Source organism: Phoxinus phoxinus, assembly GCF_949152265.1.
Source record: "Phoxinus phoxinus genome assembly, chromosome: 25".
NCBI lineage: Eukaryota > Metazoa > Chordata > Actinopteri > Cypriniformes > Leuciscidae > Phoxinus > Phoxinus phoxinus.
Window position 1 is genome coordinate 15,473,159 of NC_136900.1, and position 18,260 is coordinate 15,491,418.

The 18,260-nt window shown below is 37.1% G+C and overlaps 1 protein-coding gene across 7 annotated transcripts in view; it reads left to right on the forward strand.

The window, feature by feature from the left end:
- Window positions 1-346: 346 nt before the first annotated feature.
- Window positions 347-18,260, forward strand: part of mical2b (microtubule associated monooxygenase, calponin and LIM domain containing 2b) — a 44,645-nt gene continuing 26,731 nt past the window's right edge. For all 7 annotated transcript variants that reach the window (XM_079602858.1, XM_079602852.1, XM_079602853.1 and 4 more), the window contains exons 1-8: window positions 347-546; window positions 9,477-9,805; window positions 12,310-12,517; window positions 13,293-13,409; window positions 14,422-14,523; window positions 16,244-16,399; window positions 16,693-16,793; window positions 17,969-18,226. In XM_079602858.1, coding sequence (XP_079458984.1) covers window positions 9,542-9,805; window positions 12,310-12,517; window positions 13,293-13,409; window positions 14,422-14,523; window positions 16,244-16,399; window positions 16,693-16,793; window positions 17,969-18,226 — 1,206 coding nt within the window. In that variant the 5' untranslated portion in view covers window positions 347-546; window positions 9,477-9,541. The remainder of the gene's footprint in view (window positions 547-9,476; window positions 9,806-12,309; window positions 12,518-13,292; window positions 13,410-14,421; window positions 14,524-16,243; window positions 16,400-16,692; window positions 16,794-17,968; window positions 18,227-18,260) is intronic.

An 18,260-nucleotide genomic window follows, 5' to 3' on the forward strand; every position in this document is an offset into this window, starting at 1 on the left:
TTTTAAATTGGGAATATTCCCATCATTAATGCACAATATGTTGTGCAATGTGTACTTGTAAAATTCCATTCGTATTTAATGAAACGCCGTTTTACAATCGATGTGCTCCCCATATAATATTTTACAAGAGCAAATTGTATTAACCTGAACGTCTAAAGTTGTTGTTTTTTGTTTGTTTTTTACTGTTGAAAGCATTGCAATTACATCTTTCGTTCAGCTCAAACCCTCAAGACAGTCTCTCCATAGAATAAAGTAAAGTTCAGAGTCAGACGGCTGATCAACAGTGGGATTCGCCATCCAAGTTGATCTGAACTTCCCATTGGGCGTCATGGGAAGCGCCGCCTCTAATTATAAAGGGCATAAAGAGCCAGTGAGTCGCGAGGGCGACCTATATCAACAACCGGGTGGATGGAATCATAAGATACAAACATTTCTCTCAGCGAGATAAACTTCAGAGGTCAGATACTGTATACGGATAATATCGACCGCTGTCAATAAGAGTCTGCGGCTGTCGCTGAAGCCCAAAGTCACATTACAGCGGAAAAAGTAAGTTTGTTGCACACTTCATTTGAGCGCGTCAAAGCACGAGCTGCTGGGAAACTAGACGTGACGCTATATTGGGCACGCGCTGCATTGACAGGATACACTGCTGCCATACATAGCCTATGGAAAAAACATTGTTATATTATAACATAAATAAATAGGTTTCGTTATGCTATGTATAATTGCTTTATGATAATTATATTAGTATAATGAATTGACAAATTTGTTAACACGGTTGTATTGGATATCCAGTCGGGTGTTTGATTACATCTTAGCCAGGTTAGTTTCAAGAGTGGTGTAAATAATTGACTACAGCTATTGGAGTGCTTGTCAGCTGTCAGGGTTTAGTTTGTAGTTTATCTCCTAGATAATGCCAATACAGCACTAAAGCATTTTTTTTATCATTATCTTTTGCCTGATACAGCCACTAGCTAAAATGACAACATTCCCTTTTGGGAATCTACCTGAAAGATGGTCTACCAGTTAGAAACTAGCTAATATTCAAAAACACGGTTAGTTAGTTATGGTCTTAGTTATGACTGTTCTCAGGTAAACTTGTGTTGATCAGTAATTTTCCAATTGTGATTATTCATGCTGATGGAAGTTTCCTAACTTCTGTGATATGTAAACATGAATAGTTTTGGTTAGACCAGAGTGTTGTTTTTCTCTCCCTGTTGTCCAGGATTACTCATTGTTGGTGTGTATTGCTCAGACTGTAGAGATCAACAGGCTCAGACTGGCATCAAATATGTCTCAATTGATGAATAACTTGATTATTGCCTCTGCAGATGTTTCTTTTGTATTTGTGTGTTTAGTTTAATATGTAATGAAACTCAAGTTGTCTAGATAAATATTTGTTCTTTTTTTAAGACTAGTATGTCAGTATCCTAAATTCCCAGCCGTGCTGCTGAACTTTAACACCATCTAGTTTATATGGGTTCTCATAACGCAATGTACAAGTGCACCATGCTTCTCTTGATCCGTTTATAGTCTCTTGCAGATCATGTGGTTGTTTATAAGAGCTTTTCAATATGTTGTACCTCTGTTGCCTATAGGGCAAAACGATACTGTTACACAATCCCTGCTTCCTGGAATATGCCATTGACTTATAAGGGCTGTCCTGAGTACAGAGAAAGACAGCAAAGATCTGCAGAGAACTTGCAATTGTGAGAAAGTCGCAATTGTGAGGTACAGTAAAGTTGCAATAAATAAAATCGGTATTGTGAGATATAAAGCCGCAATTAGGGCTGCACGATATTGGAAAAAAACTGTCATTGCAATATTTACTTGTTCTGTGATTATGTATTGCGATATGAAGAAATACCGGAATATTCACTAGATAACTTAAATAGCTATATTTGGAAAGAATAGGAAATTATTCTTGAATGAGTGGGGTGATTTTTTTTTTTGTTGGGGAGTGCAAAATAAAATAATTTTAAAAAGCTGGAAGATTATTATTATTTACTCTTATTTACTTTTGAGTAATCTTAATTTTATTTTCAAATGTTAAACCATCACACTTTAATTTGATTCAAATGGATGTATTTCTAGGGTAGCTGTATGAAGCGCATGAAGACGGAGAACTCACGGAAACCGTCTTTAACTCAAAAACCCACAGGAACACTCAGGGAAACTGAACATCACAACCATTTAACCTAGACGACACCGAACAGTTGACTGAATGAAGACAGTACTTAAAGGAACACACCGACTTTTTCACCGTATCCCCCAGAGGTAGATAAGTCCATAGCTCCATACCCTTCTCATCTCCGTGCGTGCCGTAACTCTGTCTGACGCACCAACCGCTAGCCTAGCTTAGCACAAAGACAGGAGGTAAATGGCTCTTATATGCGGTTAGAAGATGGCGGTGTCTTATGTGACCTTGTTATTTGTACACGCTGTGACTATACAAATCACAACATGTAAATGGGAAAATGTTGGCGTTATTTTGTCACTTATTGGAAGCAGTATGCTAGCTGGACCTGTTTACCTCCAGTCTTTGTGCTAAGCTAGGCTAGCGTTGGGTGCATCAGACAGAGTTACGGCACGCACGGAGATGAAAATGGTATGTATGGACTTATCTAACTCTGGGGGATACGGTGAATAAGCTAAAGTCCCAAAAAGTTGCCGTGTTCCTTTAAATAGACAGTGGAACTAATGAGTAAATCAACTGGACAACAGGTGAATGGAATAATCAAGGGAACAAACTGACACACACTAGGAAACTAGGTCATACAGGCGAACAGGGAAAACAGAACCAAAACATATAACAGTTACAGTGTATATTCAATATATCGTGCAGCCCCAGTTGCAATTGTGAGATGGTTACACAGTTATAAACAATGATGTCACAATTATGAGATATAAAGTCGTAGAGAGGATCATGAGGTGGATAGGGAAATGACTCTAACACAAATATTGTTGGAGATCATCTGAGCTGTTAAGGCAGTTATTTGGGATTTTTTTAAGAGAAGACTCAGTAGAAGTTCAGTTAAAATGGCTTGACTCCAATTATCCACAGATGTGAATGCTGAAAGTTTATCTACTGCACTGTGGACATCTCTCAAAATAACAGCCTCCCCGTTCCTCTTGAACTGCCAGATCCTCTCATGCGTTTCATGTGGGTAGTATATCGCAACATGGCAGTCTCTGTAAGATACGGCTTTTCATGTAATTGCGTAAGTTCACCTATTGGATTTTGTTAGTGCCGTTCACAATAAAACAACCCAACCGGCTGGTTGATCAGACTCCAGCTGGTTCATGCAGAACAAATAATGCTTCTCAACTCGGTTTGTACTTTTTCACTACCCAGCTGAGAGGAGAATCTGAACACCTGTTAAAGTTGCTTCATGTTGACTTTTGATATCTTGAGGATTGATACTAAATTCATTTAAATTAATTACTTATTTTAATTAACCTAAGATGCTATATGTAGTTTTTGGTCATGGCAAAGGTTAGTTAGAGGTTTCCATTAGTAAAATGGGAGTTTGTAAGACCATATCCAACCTAAATCCGTTCACCCTAATGAATACATGGTTTAATTTGGCCATCCTCTTGTAGTGTAACGGAAATACTTTTTTTTTTTTTTTGACTCATTTAGACCTGCTTGTCTGGATCAGCACCACTTTTACAGTCTTTAAATACCTCATGCATGTTTCCATTATAATTCTTCCTTCTGCTTCCCAGTGGGCTAGCTAGAGAACGTTAGAGGAAGTGGAAAGTTGTGTGTTTGTTATCGTAAGGATCATATCATGCACACAACAGGATCAGTTAAAGATGCTGCCAGTAATCTTGATGTCTGCAAGGTTCAGTCCCTGTCAGAATTTCTGGAGAATAGTTGGCAGTTCCCTAGAATGTTTAGGGGAAGATGATTCTGTTTTTTAACGTTTAGGCAAATTCTGCAAATGATTTTCTGCCCAGCCTAACTAGGATTATTTACCCCAGGACTTCATTAGCCTGATGTCAAGGCTTTGAACCTGCTGTACATTGCTGGACGGCTATAGAATCACACCATGGCAGTGCTTGAAACTTGAGGCCTGTCTATTCTGAGCAGGATCTCCAGAATGTTTCTCCAAGAGCGTATCCACTTTATATGGAAGCCTGTGTCTGCTTCAGAGTGACAAATAAAATAGGCAATTGTAGGAGAAAATGTTAAAAAGAAATATAAAGTAACAGTGAGAGATTTCAGGTTGAAATTATAAGAAATCACACGTCAAAATTACGACACAAAAGTGGCAATTGTGATTTGTGCGCAATAAAGTCGCAATTGTGAGATATAAAGTGGCAATTGTTATGAAGTCGCAACTATAATATGGCAATGGTGAGGTATAAATTTTAAATTTAGATTTTTAAAATGGCAATTTTGAGAAAGTGGAAATTGAAATAGGCTATAGATTGGCAATTGTTAGATATGAAGTGCTGTGGAAATGAAGATTTAAAGTGGCAATTTTGAGAAACTGGAAATTGTTGGCAATGAAGTCGCAATTGAAATGGGCTATAGATTGGCAATTGTTAGATATAGTCGCGATTGTAATATATAAAGTGCAATTGTGAGAAAGTGCCCATTTTTAGCAACGAAGTTGCATTTGTAATATAAAGTGGCTATATATACTATATATATATATATATATTAGGCAATTTTGAGATAATATCTAAGGTAATTGTGAGCTATATATTTGCAATTTTGAGATATAAATAATATCTATAAGGTTATTGTGGGCAATAAAGTGGCAATTGTGAGAAAGTGTCAATTGTTAGCAACGAAGGTGCAATTGTGATATATAAAGTGACAATTGTTAGATATAAAGTCAGAATTGTGAGATATAAACTGGCAATTTTGACTGTGAGCAGTGATGTATAAAGTTGTGATTATGAGTCAATTACCTAAAATATATATATATATAAAAAAATTTTTTTTATTTTTTATTTTTTTTCTCTCATTCAGAAACTGGCTTCCATAACGTTAATACAGCAGTACAGTAAGATTTGTTAATGTGCAACAAGTTGTATTTGGTATATACATCGTTTCTCAAATTTCTTAACAATCGTACAAAAGCAACATAGTATAAAATTGTATTACCCTACAAAATATTCAGACCTTGTTCAAAGGCCAATTTTCCTCTGAAGGTCTGTAAATGCCTCACAATGTGTTTTTTTTTTTTTTTTTTTTTTGCATAACCACAGTATCAGTTATATATTTATTAGGGGTGGGGAAAAAAATCGATTCTTAGATGCATCGCGATGCGGACGTGGACGATTCTGAATCGATTCACAAATGGCAAAAATCGATTTTCCCAAAAAAATTTTTAGTTTTTTTTGTTTTTGAAAATCGATAATAACGTAATATTGACGGAACGCAAAAGACGGAACTCTGAAGCGTGGAAACAATATTGTCAAAGCTTCCACCCGGCTCGGAAAGGGCCAAGGGCATTACACAATCAATCGCAACTTTTATTGCCAAGGATTTGCATCCAGTCGTTGAGAACCAGGGCTTTCGCACTATGTTGCACACTTTGGAGCCGAGATACAACGTCCCATCTCGGAGATATTTTACAGACACAGCGATCCCCACACTCTACAACAAGACCAAAACTGAAGTCATGGAATCACTGAAGAAAGCGGGTAGGATAGCTGTAACATGTGATGCGTGGACATCCGTATTTTATGTTAATAGAGATTCAGAATATGTTGAAGTTTGTTATAATTTGTTATTGTTGTGATTTTTACTGTAGTGAATTTACTGTTGTGAAATGGAAAATCAATAATCGAGAATCGAGAATCGTTAATTATCGAAAATCGACTGTAATCGAATCGGGACTTCAATAATCGTAATCGAATCGAATCGGGAAATCAGACAGATTAACCACCCCTAATATTTATTGGGAATTGTAGGCCTGGTGTTGATTTTGATGGCTTAAGGATTCCTGGTTGCACATGGGTGTTGCCCAGTTCAATGTCGCTCGACCAAATCTACTGAAGACGTTACTCTAGAGAACTCATTACGGGTTTGACCTACATCTTGCCCTTCATTATGCCTAATGTATAAGTTGTGCTGTTTTGCAGCTTAGTTTGTTTGAGCAAGAGTGATTGTTTATCATTCTCAAGAACCATGATCTCAAAATAGCTGTTTTTTTCTCCTTTGCATTTTTCTTTCTACATATGTTTGCCAATGATATTGTGCCATATTTTGAAATCCTAAAAAGTGCCAAGATTTTAGCACTGATATGATCTAGAGGGGCTCCTTTTGAATTCTTTGTCCACCACAAAGCAGTAAAAAGTGCACAAACAGGAAGGACTTGGACCTCATGCAATATGAGATATCCTGCCTCTGGAAATACTGTGCAGAAAATCACACTTTTATTTTAATGCACTTTTGACTGTGGTCTTCCAAAAGTTGGGGAAAAAAGGAATAAAACATCTGAGACATTTCTTTTAAAATGTTTTATTTCTCGGGGTTCTGGCAAAGTGTGCAATCATGTCAAAATAAAATAGTTTAATATACTAGATATTAAAATGTTATACTATTTTGTTTCATTTTAAGAAATGCCATTTTATATTTAACGGTGTTATTAAATTAAAGTTTTTAAAGATCAACTTTATAAGTGAGTTTTAGATGATGGCCAATGTAATCTAAATCTAAAAATATAGGAAATGAGCATGCTTTAAATATCCAATATTGACCAATGCCATGAAATAAATACATAATATATTATGCTTGCTTATAGGTCAACTAGCTAACAATAAAGAACGTCACTTCAGCCAGTGTAACCGAACTCTCCTAGACAGCAGCATTGCTCTCCGGTTACTTTTGTTTGCTGGTACGGTAACACTTCAGGCAACTACTGATCTATATTGACTCTTTAGGGTGTACTTTCCCTACAAACATGAACGACCGTTTGTGTGTGAATGTGTGTGTGTTCCTGGTAAACCCTACTTTATGGGGACCAAGTTTTTTTTTTTTTCTTACCTTGTCCCCATGAGGAAAACCACTTACAAATAGTTTTTTGTATGTTTATACACACACATATTTTTAATTACTATTTTAATTCTTTTACATGATCCTTCAGATTTTTTTTTCCCAGTATGAATCGTTCAAAAGTACAGCATTTATTTGAAATATAAATATTTTGTCTTTAGTGTCACTTTTAAACAATTTAATTGAATAAAAGTATTAACATCTTATTTTTTTCGTACTTACCTCAAACTTTGAATGGTAGTGTATCACAGTTTCCACAAAAATATAAAGCAGCACAATTGTTTTCAACATTGATAATAATAATAAATGTTTCTTCAGCACTAACTCATCAGAGTGATTTCTGAAGGATCATGTGACACTGAAGACTGGAGTAATGATGCTTTGCCATCACAGGAATAAATTACATTTTAAAATATATTCAAACAAAAAAGTTTATTTTAATTATTGTAAAATCAAATGTAATTACAGTTTTTACTGTATTTTTAAAATAAATAAATGCAGCCCTGGTGAGAATAATAGAGGAGGTTAATTTCCCTTTTGTGTGCTCCTATGTCACATGAATAATCTTAGTGGTGTAGGAATGTTGCCTCTGGAATTCCAGTTTTAAGTGGTGCTGCTTTCTGCCGAATCCACTGTGATGCGTACGAACACTTTGATGGTTCTCTCAAAGCTGAAGCTCCTGCAAAAATCCGTCAAGACCTTCTAAGACTGCATGTCTGAGCTGTCGGAGTCCATGTTTGGGAGGCACAGTTACATTAGCATGAACTAGTTTTTAATGTGTGTTAATGATAGACGGGATTATGTGCATGATCCTGTTGAAAAATATCTCTGAAGGCAATGGCATAGGTTGCTTGCAGACATCTGTCGAGAGGCTGGTCCTTCTGATCAGTAAAGACAATATGATTTGTAGCTTCTAAATGTGGTCCATCTTGCTGTTTGTCTCGCATATAATATGATTTTGTGCCAGGCAACTTTCCTTGCTTGAAGAAATATCCCCTGACGCCTTTTCAGCATGGTTAAATTTAGCAATGGGAACTTTCCCACACTGCATTGGCTGCACTGACCATTGGTGACACACAAAAATCTGGTCCTGAATTCTACTAGAAATTTGGGTCAAGTTATTTTTATTATAAATGTCTTTAGCATCATTACTCCAGTCTTGTCTCTTATGTGCGTGTTTTTTTGGAGGGTGAATGGTACCAGTGAAAATGTTAACAAACAGGATGTGACTGCACAAATGAATCGGGAGAGAGCAGCTAATGCGTAATGCCACTGCAGATAAATGAGCAGCTCTCGTCAGCTGCCAGATTTCAAAGCTTTTGAGCTCGAGCTTTTGGCAAGTTTTCTCACTCGTTCAGATGACCTCCAAGTCCGACGACACTCATTCAAATCATGAACATATCATTGTGCTCCTGGTTTCACTCTCAAATCAACTCTCCGTTCACCTGCTGAATTTACCTGGACACATTGAGCAATGCATGATAGTCCCACCTTCATGCCATTCAAACCTATTCACACTGTCCTGCACTGAACGAAAGGAGACATTTGGAAGATTGTGAAGGCCACTCTTTGTGCATGAAAGTCGTTTTCTGGCTTGGGCCAATCTTGGTGTCCTGATTTTGAATTTTCTTTTGTTCTGTCCCGTTTGCTCCGCGTGCAGTAATCCTATCAAGTGCTAGACTTAGAGTAAACGTGACTCCTGTGTTTTTGTCATTTTCATTTGATTTACCAGCAGTACTTCAGGACAGAATGCAATTCACTGTGTTTTACAAGGCATGATCCAGATAAGCAAAGATTGACATACATTGTTAGGATGGTTGATTATTTGTCCAGCAGTCGACTAGTCATTTAATGACATTTTTGATGCTAAATAGAATAATACCCTTACATGGGACAACCTCTTTCTAAAATATTCTAATTTTTTTATATATATTTCCTAAATAATTGCTTACTATTAACTTTTTTTTAAGTTGACAATTCAAGTTTTTTTTTATATGCATTTATATACTCTTTTATCACTTATTTTAATTTCTTCTTTATTTACTTTATGTATTTTACTTTTATTTGAGTTAGTGTTATATAACAAACCAAATGATTTGATGAATGGAAAATTTTTAAAAATCCTTTTCCACAGACCCCTGGGCACCAGTTTAAAAAACCCTGATCTTTCTGAAATTTAGTAGCACCAATTTAATTCTTATAAGGACAGTGATGTTTTATTGAGATGATTGACCTTTATATACGAACAGCTTCGACAGACCGCAATCAGAGCCCTAAAGCAATAAATGAATAGCCGATGTCAACTGCCTACCATTTTTAGTAATTTCACTGCTCTGTATACCCATATATAGGATGTTTTTCCCTACATACAGATTGTGGATTGCAGATAATGACATGTATGACACTTTCATCCCAGTCTAGAAACAGATAAAACCCTCTGTTCCTTTTCTTTCCCCAGTCTTGGAAAGGAATGCCAGCGCCAATCAACCACTGACTGAATCCCCTGTCAACAGAGGGAAAGAGATGGGAGAGACGGAGGACGAGCGTGCGTCTCAGGCCGGCCAGCTGTTTGAGAACTTTGTGCAGGCCACTACCTGTAAAGGAACTCTTCAGGCCTTCAGCATCCTCTGCAGGCAGCTCGAGCTCAACCCCTCCGACCACAGAGGCTTTTACAGCAGCCTGAAAGCGGCCGTCACTTACTGGAAGGCCCAAGGCCTGTGGGCGAAACTGGACAAGAGAGCCAGCCATAAGGAGTATAATAAGGGCAAAGCCTGCACGGAAACCAGAGTAAGTCTCTAGAGCTCTATTACGTGTCCTTAAAATCTCACACTTCTTAGAGGAAGCAGACATTACTTCAAAGAAATAAGGGCCTTTTGAAAGGCTTGTTCAGCAAGGTAAGTTGGTGATTTGTTGTTGTTGTAGAAGACGACAAACTTGTCAGGTGTACGTTTATGGAATTCTGACTAAAATCGTCAATACCTGTTGTGCAACAAAAGAGAATTGAAATAGCACAACAGCAACTCGTTTTCATATCCACATTTGTTAGTCAAATCACTTTTGCCTGATATAGTGGCAGAGATCGCTGTAGCGGTGGTCGTCTTTGTGGAAAGTTTGTGCTCGTTCTATTTTTAAAACAAAACAGGAAATGAGGATCAGTATCATTTAGTTTTAGCCATTTTTCTGCTACAGTTGACCATTGGACTGAGGGATCAAGGGTTAGGAGGACATGAGTCAGGATTTGTCTATCTAGAGCTCTTTTAGAAGAGCAGCACATGCATTGAAATATCTATGTTTATGAGATCTGAATTGCAATATTAGCATTAGCATGGTTTCACTGAGTTTTTGCCTCTGAAATCCCACACAAGTGATTTCTCATCAGAGTGATTCAATAATGTTGCTTTAACTTATGAGAATGGCATGATCTCTATGCTGGAGTGCCATACCAAGCTAATCTAGGCTTACCCTATGTGGAGGCTGCATGCTAGCTAGTGTTTGGGCTATTATTATTGTTAACTTGGGAAAATAAGTCGTCTTGTTTTACTATAAGCTCAGGAAGACTGTTAAAGTCTACTAAGCATTAACTAGACCACTGCTTTATCGTGTAGACTTTTGTGAGCAGTCAATGAAAGAGTCAATCTCAGGTCACTTGACTTAGCATACATGTTGAGATTGTTGTTAGCGAGTTTTGCATGGTGGTTTTGCACTGTGCCTCTGGACTTATTGACCTTATTTGAGCTTGATAAGGCGTTGAAAGAATTGGAAACCCTAAAGAATATTAGTTTTGCAGTTTATTGTCAGGTTAAGGAGATTTCAATGCTAATCTCTGAATTTCTGGGTCTTTGGCTATTAATTTCTAGTGTTTTTATCTTGGTCTTTGCTATTGTGGTGCATAAGTTGTAGTTTGTTTGCATAGTTTTGCATTTCGCATTGTGTGCTGATCTCTAAAGTGTATTGCTCACAGATTTGTTGACTTGTTCCACAAAAACAGTTTTAAATAAATATTTCACCAAAGAATGGAAACTCAAAATACATTAAATTAATTTGGGCTCTCAAGTTCCAAAGTGACAAAAAGCATTAAAAGGTTATTAAAAATGGGCCTTCAAATTGTGTACATCTTCTGAAGCCATATTATAACTTTGTGTGACAAACAGACCAAAAGTATAATTCACTTTTGCATATTAAAACTCAATGCGTTGCAATCGTTCACGATACGTGGTTGTCGATGATTGGTCATGTCTTGATGTCACAAATTCACAATGTCATGACATTATTGACGCACAACTTAATATAATACATATTTCAATAGATGTGGAGGGCAAGATTTGCAGTAAATAATGCCTTAAATTTATTGATAATTTGAACTGTTACTGTGCTTTGTTTGACTCTTAGAGCTCTATTTTCAATCCTCGAGCTTGGCTTTTGAGTGCGGGTCAGCTGCTGTTAGCACTGCTCTGGCACAGAAACGCCTTCCTGAATGTCTTCAAAAGTAGAAATGTAAAGTGACAGAATCCCACAGTGATGCTGAGAGGAAGACTTCCTCCAGTGATCATGTCCAGAACAGGAAATATGGGCACTTGTCGCTGACTCATCTCACAGGAAGTTGGGACCAAGATAAAGAGTGATGGCAGAAATGAAAATTTTCTCATGAAATATTAAATGCATATGTAGGTTAGGGTCAGTTTTATGAAGGCACCTTGTTCGGACATCCTCTGAGGTGAAAAAAAATCCTATATGTGGATATCAATGGTTAAAATATTACATTGCTCAAGGCCAAGACTTTTGAAATTGTCAAACGCCTACAAGTTAGAGCAGCAATTAATTGTGTGTTCAAATACAGTCTTCTTGCTTCACCCTTACACGCCCTTGGCATCTAATTGCAGATAATAAAACTGATAAAATGTTTTCACCATTTTATGACCACTTTTGAACAAGCCTTTTATGGATATGTCTGTTTATACACCATATTAAGTCAAGTAAATGGTAACACTTTTTAAAGTACAGTCATAAACCCTGTTTTGTTGTGAAGGACAAGTAAAGACATCACCCACAGTCCTGGCTTGTGTTAGAATTGGCTTGGATTGGGGTTTGAAGTAAGAAGTAGGGAGATGAAATCATACCATGTGGTTGTGCCAGAAGAGTGGGTATGCACATTGGTTTTGATTGGTCTGGAAGTTGAGGTATGTGGACTGAGGCAGTGAGGTCATTAAGTTTTTGCTTACACTTATAGAAGTTCTCTAAAAAGCCAAGCAGTTATATGCAGCAATAAAAAACAAACTTGTTTGTTTCCACAGTGTCTCATCATTGGTGGTGGCCCATGCGGCTTTCGGGCCGCCATAGAGCTGGCTTTGCTTGGCGCCAAGGTGGTGGTGATTGAAAAGAGGGACACCTTCTCTAGGAACAATGTCCTGCACCTTTGGCCTTACACCATCCATGATCTCAGGAACCTTGGAGCCAAGAAATTCTATGGAAAGTTCTGCGCTGGATCGATAGACCACATCAGTAGGTTACATCTGCTCCAGTTACAGTACCATGCTTTTGATGATACTTTTCACTGATAACCCCATCCAGTCACCAAGAGACACCACAACAGGAACATAAGATATGGTTTCACTGTTGGAACCTATTAGATGTTGCAATCAGATTCAGAGATTTGTGTATGAGCTTGTTGGATGAGATTTTCAGACACTCTGATGGTCTATCTCTTTCAAGCTCTGCCAACTGAACCTATTGTAAGTCTGATATGTTCCTATTTATGGTCCCTGAGATAACACCAGTCCAACCCAACCAAAAGAGATGTAAAACATTCATAGTAGCCGGGATTATGCAAATGTGTTTTTTCCATGCTTATCTCTTCAAAGATATTGGTTGCCTTTTTATAACTTGCGTTTATGCAGCACAAGCGTATATACATACATCCCTAAATGTTTTATTTGAACAGGTAACTTGAGGTTGTGAATTCTTTAAAATAACCAAGCCATGAAGACAACACAATAGAAAGATGCTGTCTTTTTATTTTATATATTGTTTTTGTTTTGTGCTTTTTGTTTTGCTGTGTTGTGCTTTGATTTGTTTTTAATATGTATTTTTTAATATTATTTTTTGTTTTATTTTAAATTTGACATAACGGAGTCTTTATCTCATCACATTTCATTCAAACTCACAACAGTATTGTAATGGTCTCGTCCAACATACGCACAGTAATAGGACATGACAAATTAAACCGTATAAATGGGGTTCCTAAAGGATTTGATGGTGACTTGCTTATATTTTTCAGGTATTCGTCAGCTGCAGCTCATGCTTTTAAAGATCGCTCTCATTGTTGGGGTGGAGGTACACGTCAACGTGGAGTTTGTCAAGCTTCTCGAGCCGCCTGATGCCCAAGGCACTGACGGTAATCATCATGTCATCTTAGTGCTAACCATCTAGCTTTGAGGACTACGTTGGCACTACATTCACCATGGTGTTACCTTAGCTCAAATTTACTGTCCATGATGCAACCTGACAGACCTGAGACATGTGGAACTCCAAGGCATCATAACATAATCCCACACAGCCATAAAAATAACTATAAATGCCTCCAAGAAAGCCATCACCTGTTTTCTTTACACCTCTTGTGGTCTGGAAAGGGTTGGGTAATCATTACCTTTCGTCTTATGTCATTCTTTGGCGGATTTACACACCCTTTTGCCAGTGGCCCTACACACACATCCACATGCTCATCCCGGCAAGTGTGTTTAAGTATGAGATCACAGACAAAGAGCAGCTGTTAACCGGTTTTCAAAATTATATTTACTCGGTTTACACTGTGGGCTGTGTTTCTTGCAACCTATTAGTTAAGTTACTCTCTTTAAAAGTGTAATTTTAACACGCTCAATGGGTCTAACACTGCTTGAATGTAAATTACCAAAGGGATTGTTGTATCTTCCTACTTCAAGATCCTAATGGATTTACGGAAGCGAAAGCAGGGCTAAACCAGATCATGAAAATTGACACCTTTCCCACTATGTACCCTTGACGCACACACATCGCTGATCCCGAGAAGGTTTGTGCCGTTCCTCCGCGTCACTGGCACTCAACAGTCTGCATTTTGCAAATGATAAACCCTCAGGTCTGTACTATATATAAAGTCAGGGGTCAGTGGGGTCTATAGCACCTCTCCAGCAATGCATGGCTGGTTAAAAGAGCATCGCTGGCCTTATGTCAAATTATAAAGGCCTCACACATGGATAGAACACGAAGGTTGTATTTTCCGATACAAGTAAGCTTTTCTCCCTGGCGGCTTGACAGTTGCACACTGAGCTGGCTGTACTTTTAGAGTTGTGGTAAACAAAAGAGAGGCCAAGTTGGTTTGTTTTCCTCTGAGCTGAGCCTCTTTTGAGTTTGACCTGGCGTCTTCATTCCAGGGCCGGGATGGAGGACGGAGATCCGCCCGGCTGATCACCTGATCTCAGACTATGACTTCGATGTGATCATTGGAGCTGATGGAAGGAGAAGCACTCTTGATGGTGAGCGAATATTCAGTTATTGAAAGTGGCTTGTGTTTGAAATCGAGATGTTTAATAATAAATCAGCTGAGGTTAATTATATCCTCATGTGTCTTTTATCTTTAAATATTTTCTCTTGGAAATGGAGGAATGAAATGATAATATCCTCTAAACAAACATCCCTCTTGTATGAAATAGCACTTCCTCTTTGGAATCAATATTAATCTTGGCTGAAATATTTCTGGATCTCAACTGGTTGAACATGATTTTACTCGAGGGTTTTATTTCCAGGGAATGCACAAACTCTCTATATACATTTTTATTTACGTAAAATGTATTAATTTATTACGTAAAATTATTATGGTTTACGTATTTTATATTTTACAAATATTATTAGTAATGCAAGTAGTATAGCAATATATTATATATTAACTTGAAATATTATTGTTTATACTACAGTACTACATTTTATTTATTTACTATTATAAATGTAAGTAGTAATGTATCTATTATATTAATATTCAATTATATATATATTATTATAATTATTCGTTTGGAGCATTTATTATAAATGAGTATTATACTGCAATATAAAATATTAATTGTGTACATATAATATTATTACTTTGGCTCTATTTTGTCTACTAATCTAGCTTTTAATTGAAAATTGGATTTGTTTACTGCAAATATTGTTGGTCTTCATGATAAATTGCTTGATATGTTCCTCATTTGTCAGTCACTTTGGAACAATGCATTAATGTAGATTATCAAATGAGCAGCAATAAGCCTACTTCCACATACAAACATTTGTTGTCTCCACTAAGCACATTATGGCATCATGATGTGTTCTCCACACATCATGAGGTGGACCAAACCAAAATAATGAACTCTTCAGAACATCAACACCATACAAGAAAAATGACCCCGCAAACGTCTTTGTCTGTGAATGACACACATTTAGCACTTTCAGACTGGAATCTTACATCTTATGAGAGTTGGCGCTCTCAAGCATGATAAACCTGCTTAAAAAGGCTTTTACATGCTCACTCAGTCAAGAAAATTGCCCCAGTGATTCCAATTTAACCAAAACTGTGTGTCCTACATCCAGTCTTCCATTCCTTCGGAACACGGGTCAGCTCTTTGTGTTTGACAGGAAGTTTGTTAACCCACCACAGGAGGGGTGGGCCAGGACTACTTTCATTGCTTCCTGCTGACACAGTTAGACTCTGCTGGAGTTCACAGACATGAACTGATCCTGGATCAGACTTAAATCTGCTCTCAAGTTACAATAAGAAACCTTTGAACCCCGCTGTGCTAAATTACACTGAGGCGTGTGAGAAGCACTCGGACTGACATGTGAATTATGGTTTTATCATCATTTTTTAAATGTGGGATAGTGGTGGTAAACAAGTGTTGAGTGCTACCATGAATGCAAAGACTGTATTTTGCAATCTGTTGTGCAAATGCTTTTGTTTTGCACTGGTCAATGAGGTCAATGTGCATTTATTTTCGCAAATATATTCTGCCTTAGCAATTACATTATCTATTGATTTAAAAAAAAAACAAAAAACACATCGACCATTTTAAAGGCAACTTGCATCTTATCTTGTACTTAAATATATATGTTTTCCATTAGGAATCTTGGGCAAACAAACAAATAACAATACTGATGTATGTTTGTTTGCAATCAACTCTAAATAAAAATCATGAATGCAAAGCTGGAATCCTCTCTCTGCTGCAGGCTTCAGGAGAAAGGAGTTCAGAGGTAAACTAGCCATCGCCATCACGGCAAACTTCGTCAATCGTAACACCACCGCTGAGGCCAAAGTGGAGGAGATCAGCGGAGTGGCCTTCATCTTCAATCAGAAGTTCTTCCTGGAGCTCAGGGAGGAGACAGGTCAGGTGACCTACTGCGCATGACAATGATTTACTGTTTTTAATACAAATTACATCATAAGTCAAATACTGACACATACTTGGAATCATTCTGTAATGGTTCCCCCTCCTTAAAGTGGAGATGAGCAACTGGATTGTATTCTTCTTCTGAGGCAGATATAATTTGTCAAAGTTATTAATAGAGCTTAATTCAACTTGCACAGCGATTCATAAAACACCAGCAACAAAAGTAGTCAATCATTGTTAAACACGTTGCACAGTCATGCTAATTGACCTCATTTATCTTTTGTACAGGGATTGATTTGGAAAACATCGTCTATTACAGGGACAACACGCACTACTTTGTCATGACTGCAAAGAAACAAAGCTTGCTGGATAAGGGTGTGATCATCAACGTGAGTTGTGGGTTCTGGTTTAACAGTTTAGTGTCCTCATAGTGTCAATGTTGTGTGAGCATGAAATTCCATAATATATTGGAGTTTAAAATTAATAAATATGTAACAATTTAAATGGAGTCTAAAAAAATTGTGTGCATTTTTATTTAAATGAACAATTATAGTAATGAGGATTTAGTACTAAAATATAAGTATTTAATAAATAAATAAATACATTTTTATTTGTAAAGCATTTAAACATCATGGTAGTATTTGTTGTACTGCCTTTTAGCATATATATATATATATATATATATATATATATATATATATATATATATATACATTTTTTTTAAGGTAAGGACTTAAAGAGTTAGTCTTTAATGATTGTAATGAGCTTAATTTGCAAATGATAATCTATATCCTCACTATTGTGTAAAAACATATGTTTGTGTAAGTAATATGCTATACATATGCTAAATATGAATATTCCTATGATAACCATTACAAAGTGGATATTTTGTTCTTTGAGTGCATTAGAAAGAACCATTTCATGTTTATTATGAAAAGAAACACTATCAGGAAGCCTTGTGTTGGTGTCTGTGTTCGCTGTAGTTTCTCAGAGTATCATACAGGATATTACAGCACAGCTGCTGAGTGATTGAAGCTCTTTGTGTCTGGAGTTTTAAACCCTCAGGCTCTTAGACAGCGTCCCCGACCGGTACTCTGTGGACTCTATAGAGACCCTGATGATGAAACATGGCTCATAAGTCCAGCATAATGATGCTGCTGCTGTACAATCCTCTTAACCTTAAGCTGCTTGTTGCAGTCATATTTGCCCTATTGTTTTGACATGCCTTGATAGGATTGTTTGTGATTACTTCACACCCATGCACGTGCACCTAAAACTGATCTCAGTTATCACAGTGCGCTAAAAAGTATTTAGACACTTAAGTTGCATTGAATAAAATAACAAAATAACAACTTGAATTAAATAAATTTATTTTGTTACTTTTTTTATTTTATTTATATATAAAAATGTAGAACAAAATATCAAACCAAGTGACGTTTTATTTGAAAGCATGATGGTGCAAGTACACTTTAAGAATATTTTCGTAGTTAATATTTCAAATGTAATGTTTTTTTGTCATAATTTTCCATTTAAAAGCACGTTTTCTCTGTTTTTTCATTCTCAGGACTATATTGAGACCGAACGGCTGTTGGCAAATGACAACGTGAACCAAGAGGCTTTGCTCTCGTACGCCCGCGAGGCTGCGGATTTTGGCACAAACTACCAGCTGCCCTCTTTGGATTACGCCGTCAACCACTATGGCCAGCCAGATGTGGCCATGTTTGACTTCACCTGCATGTACGCCTCGGAGAACGCCGCACTGGTGAGGGAAAAGAACGGACATCAGCTGCTGGTGGCGCTGGTTGGTGATAGTCTTCTGGAGGTAGGTGTCATTATAATTTTGTGAATTTATTTTA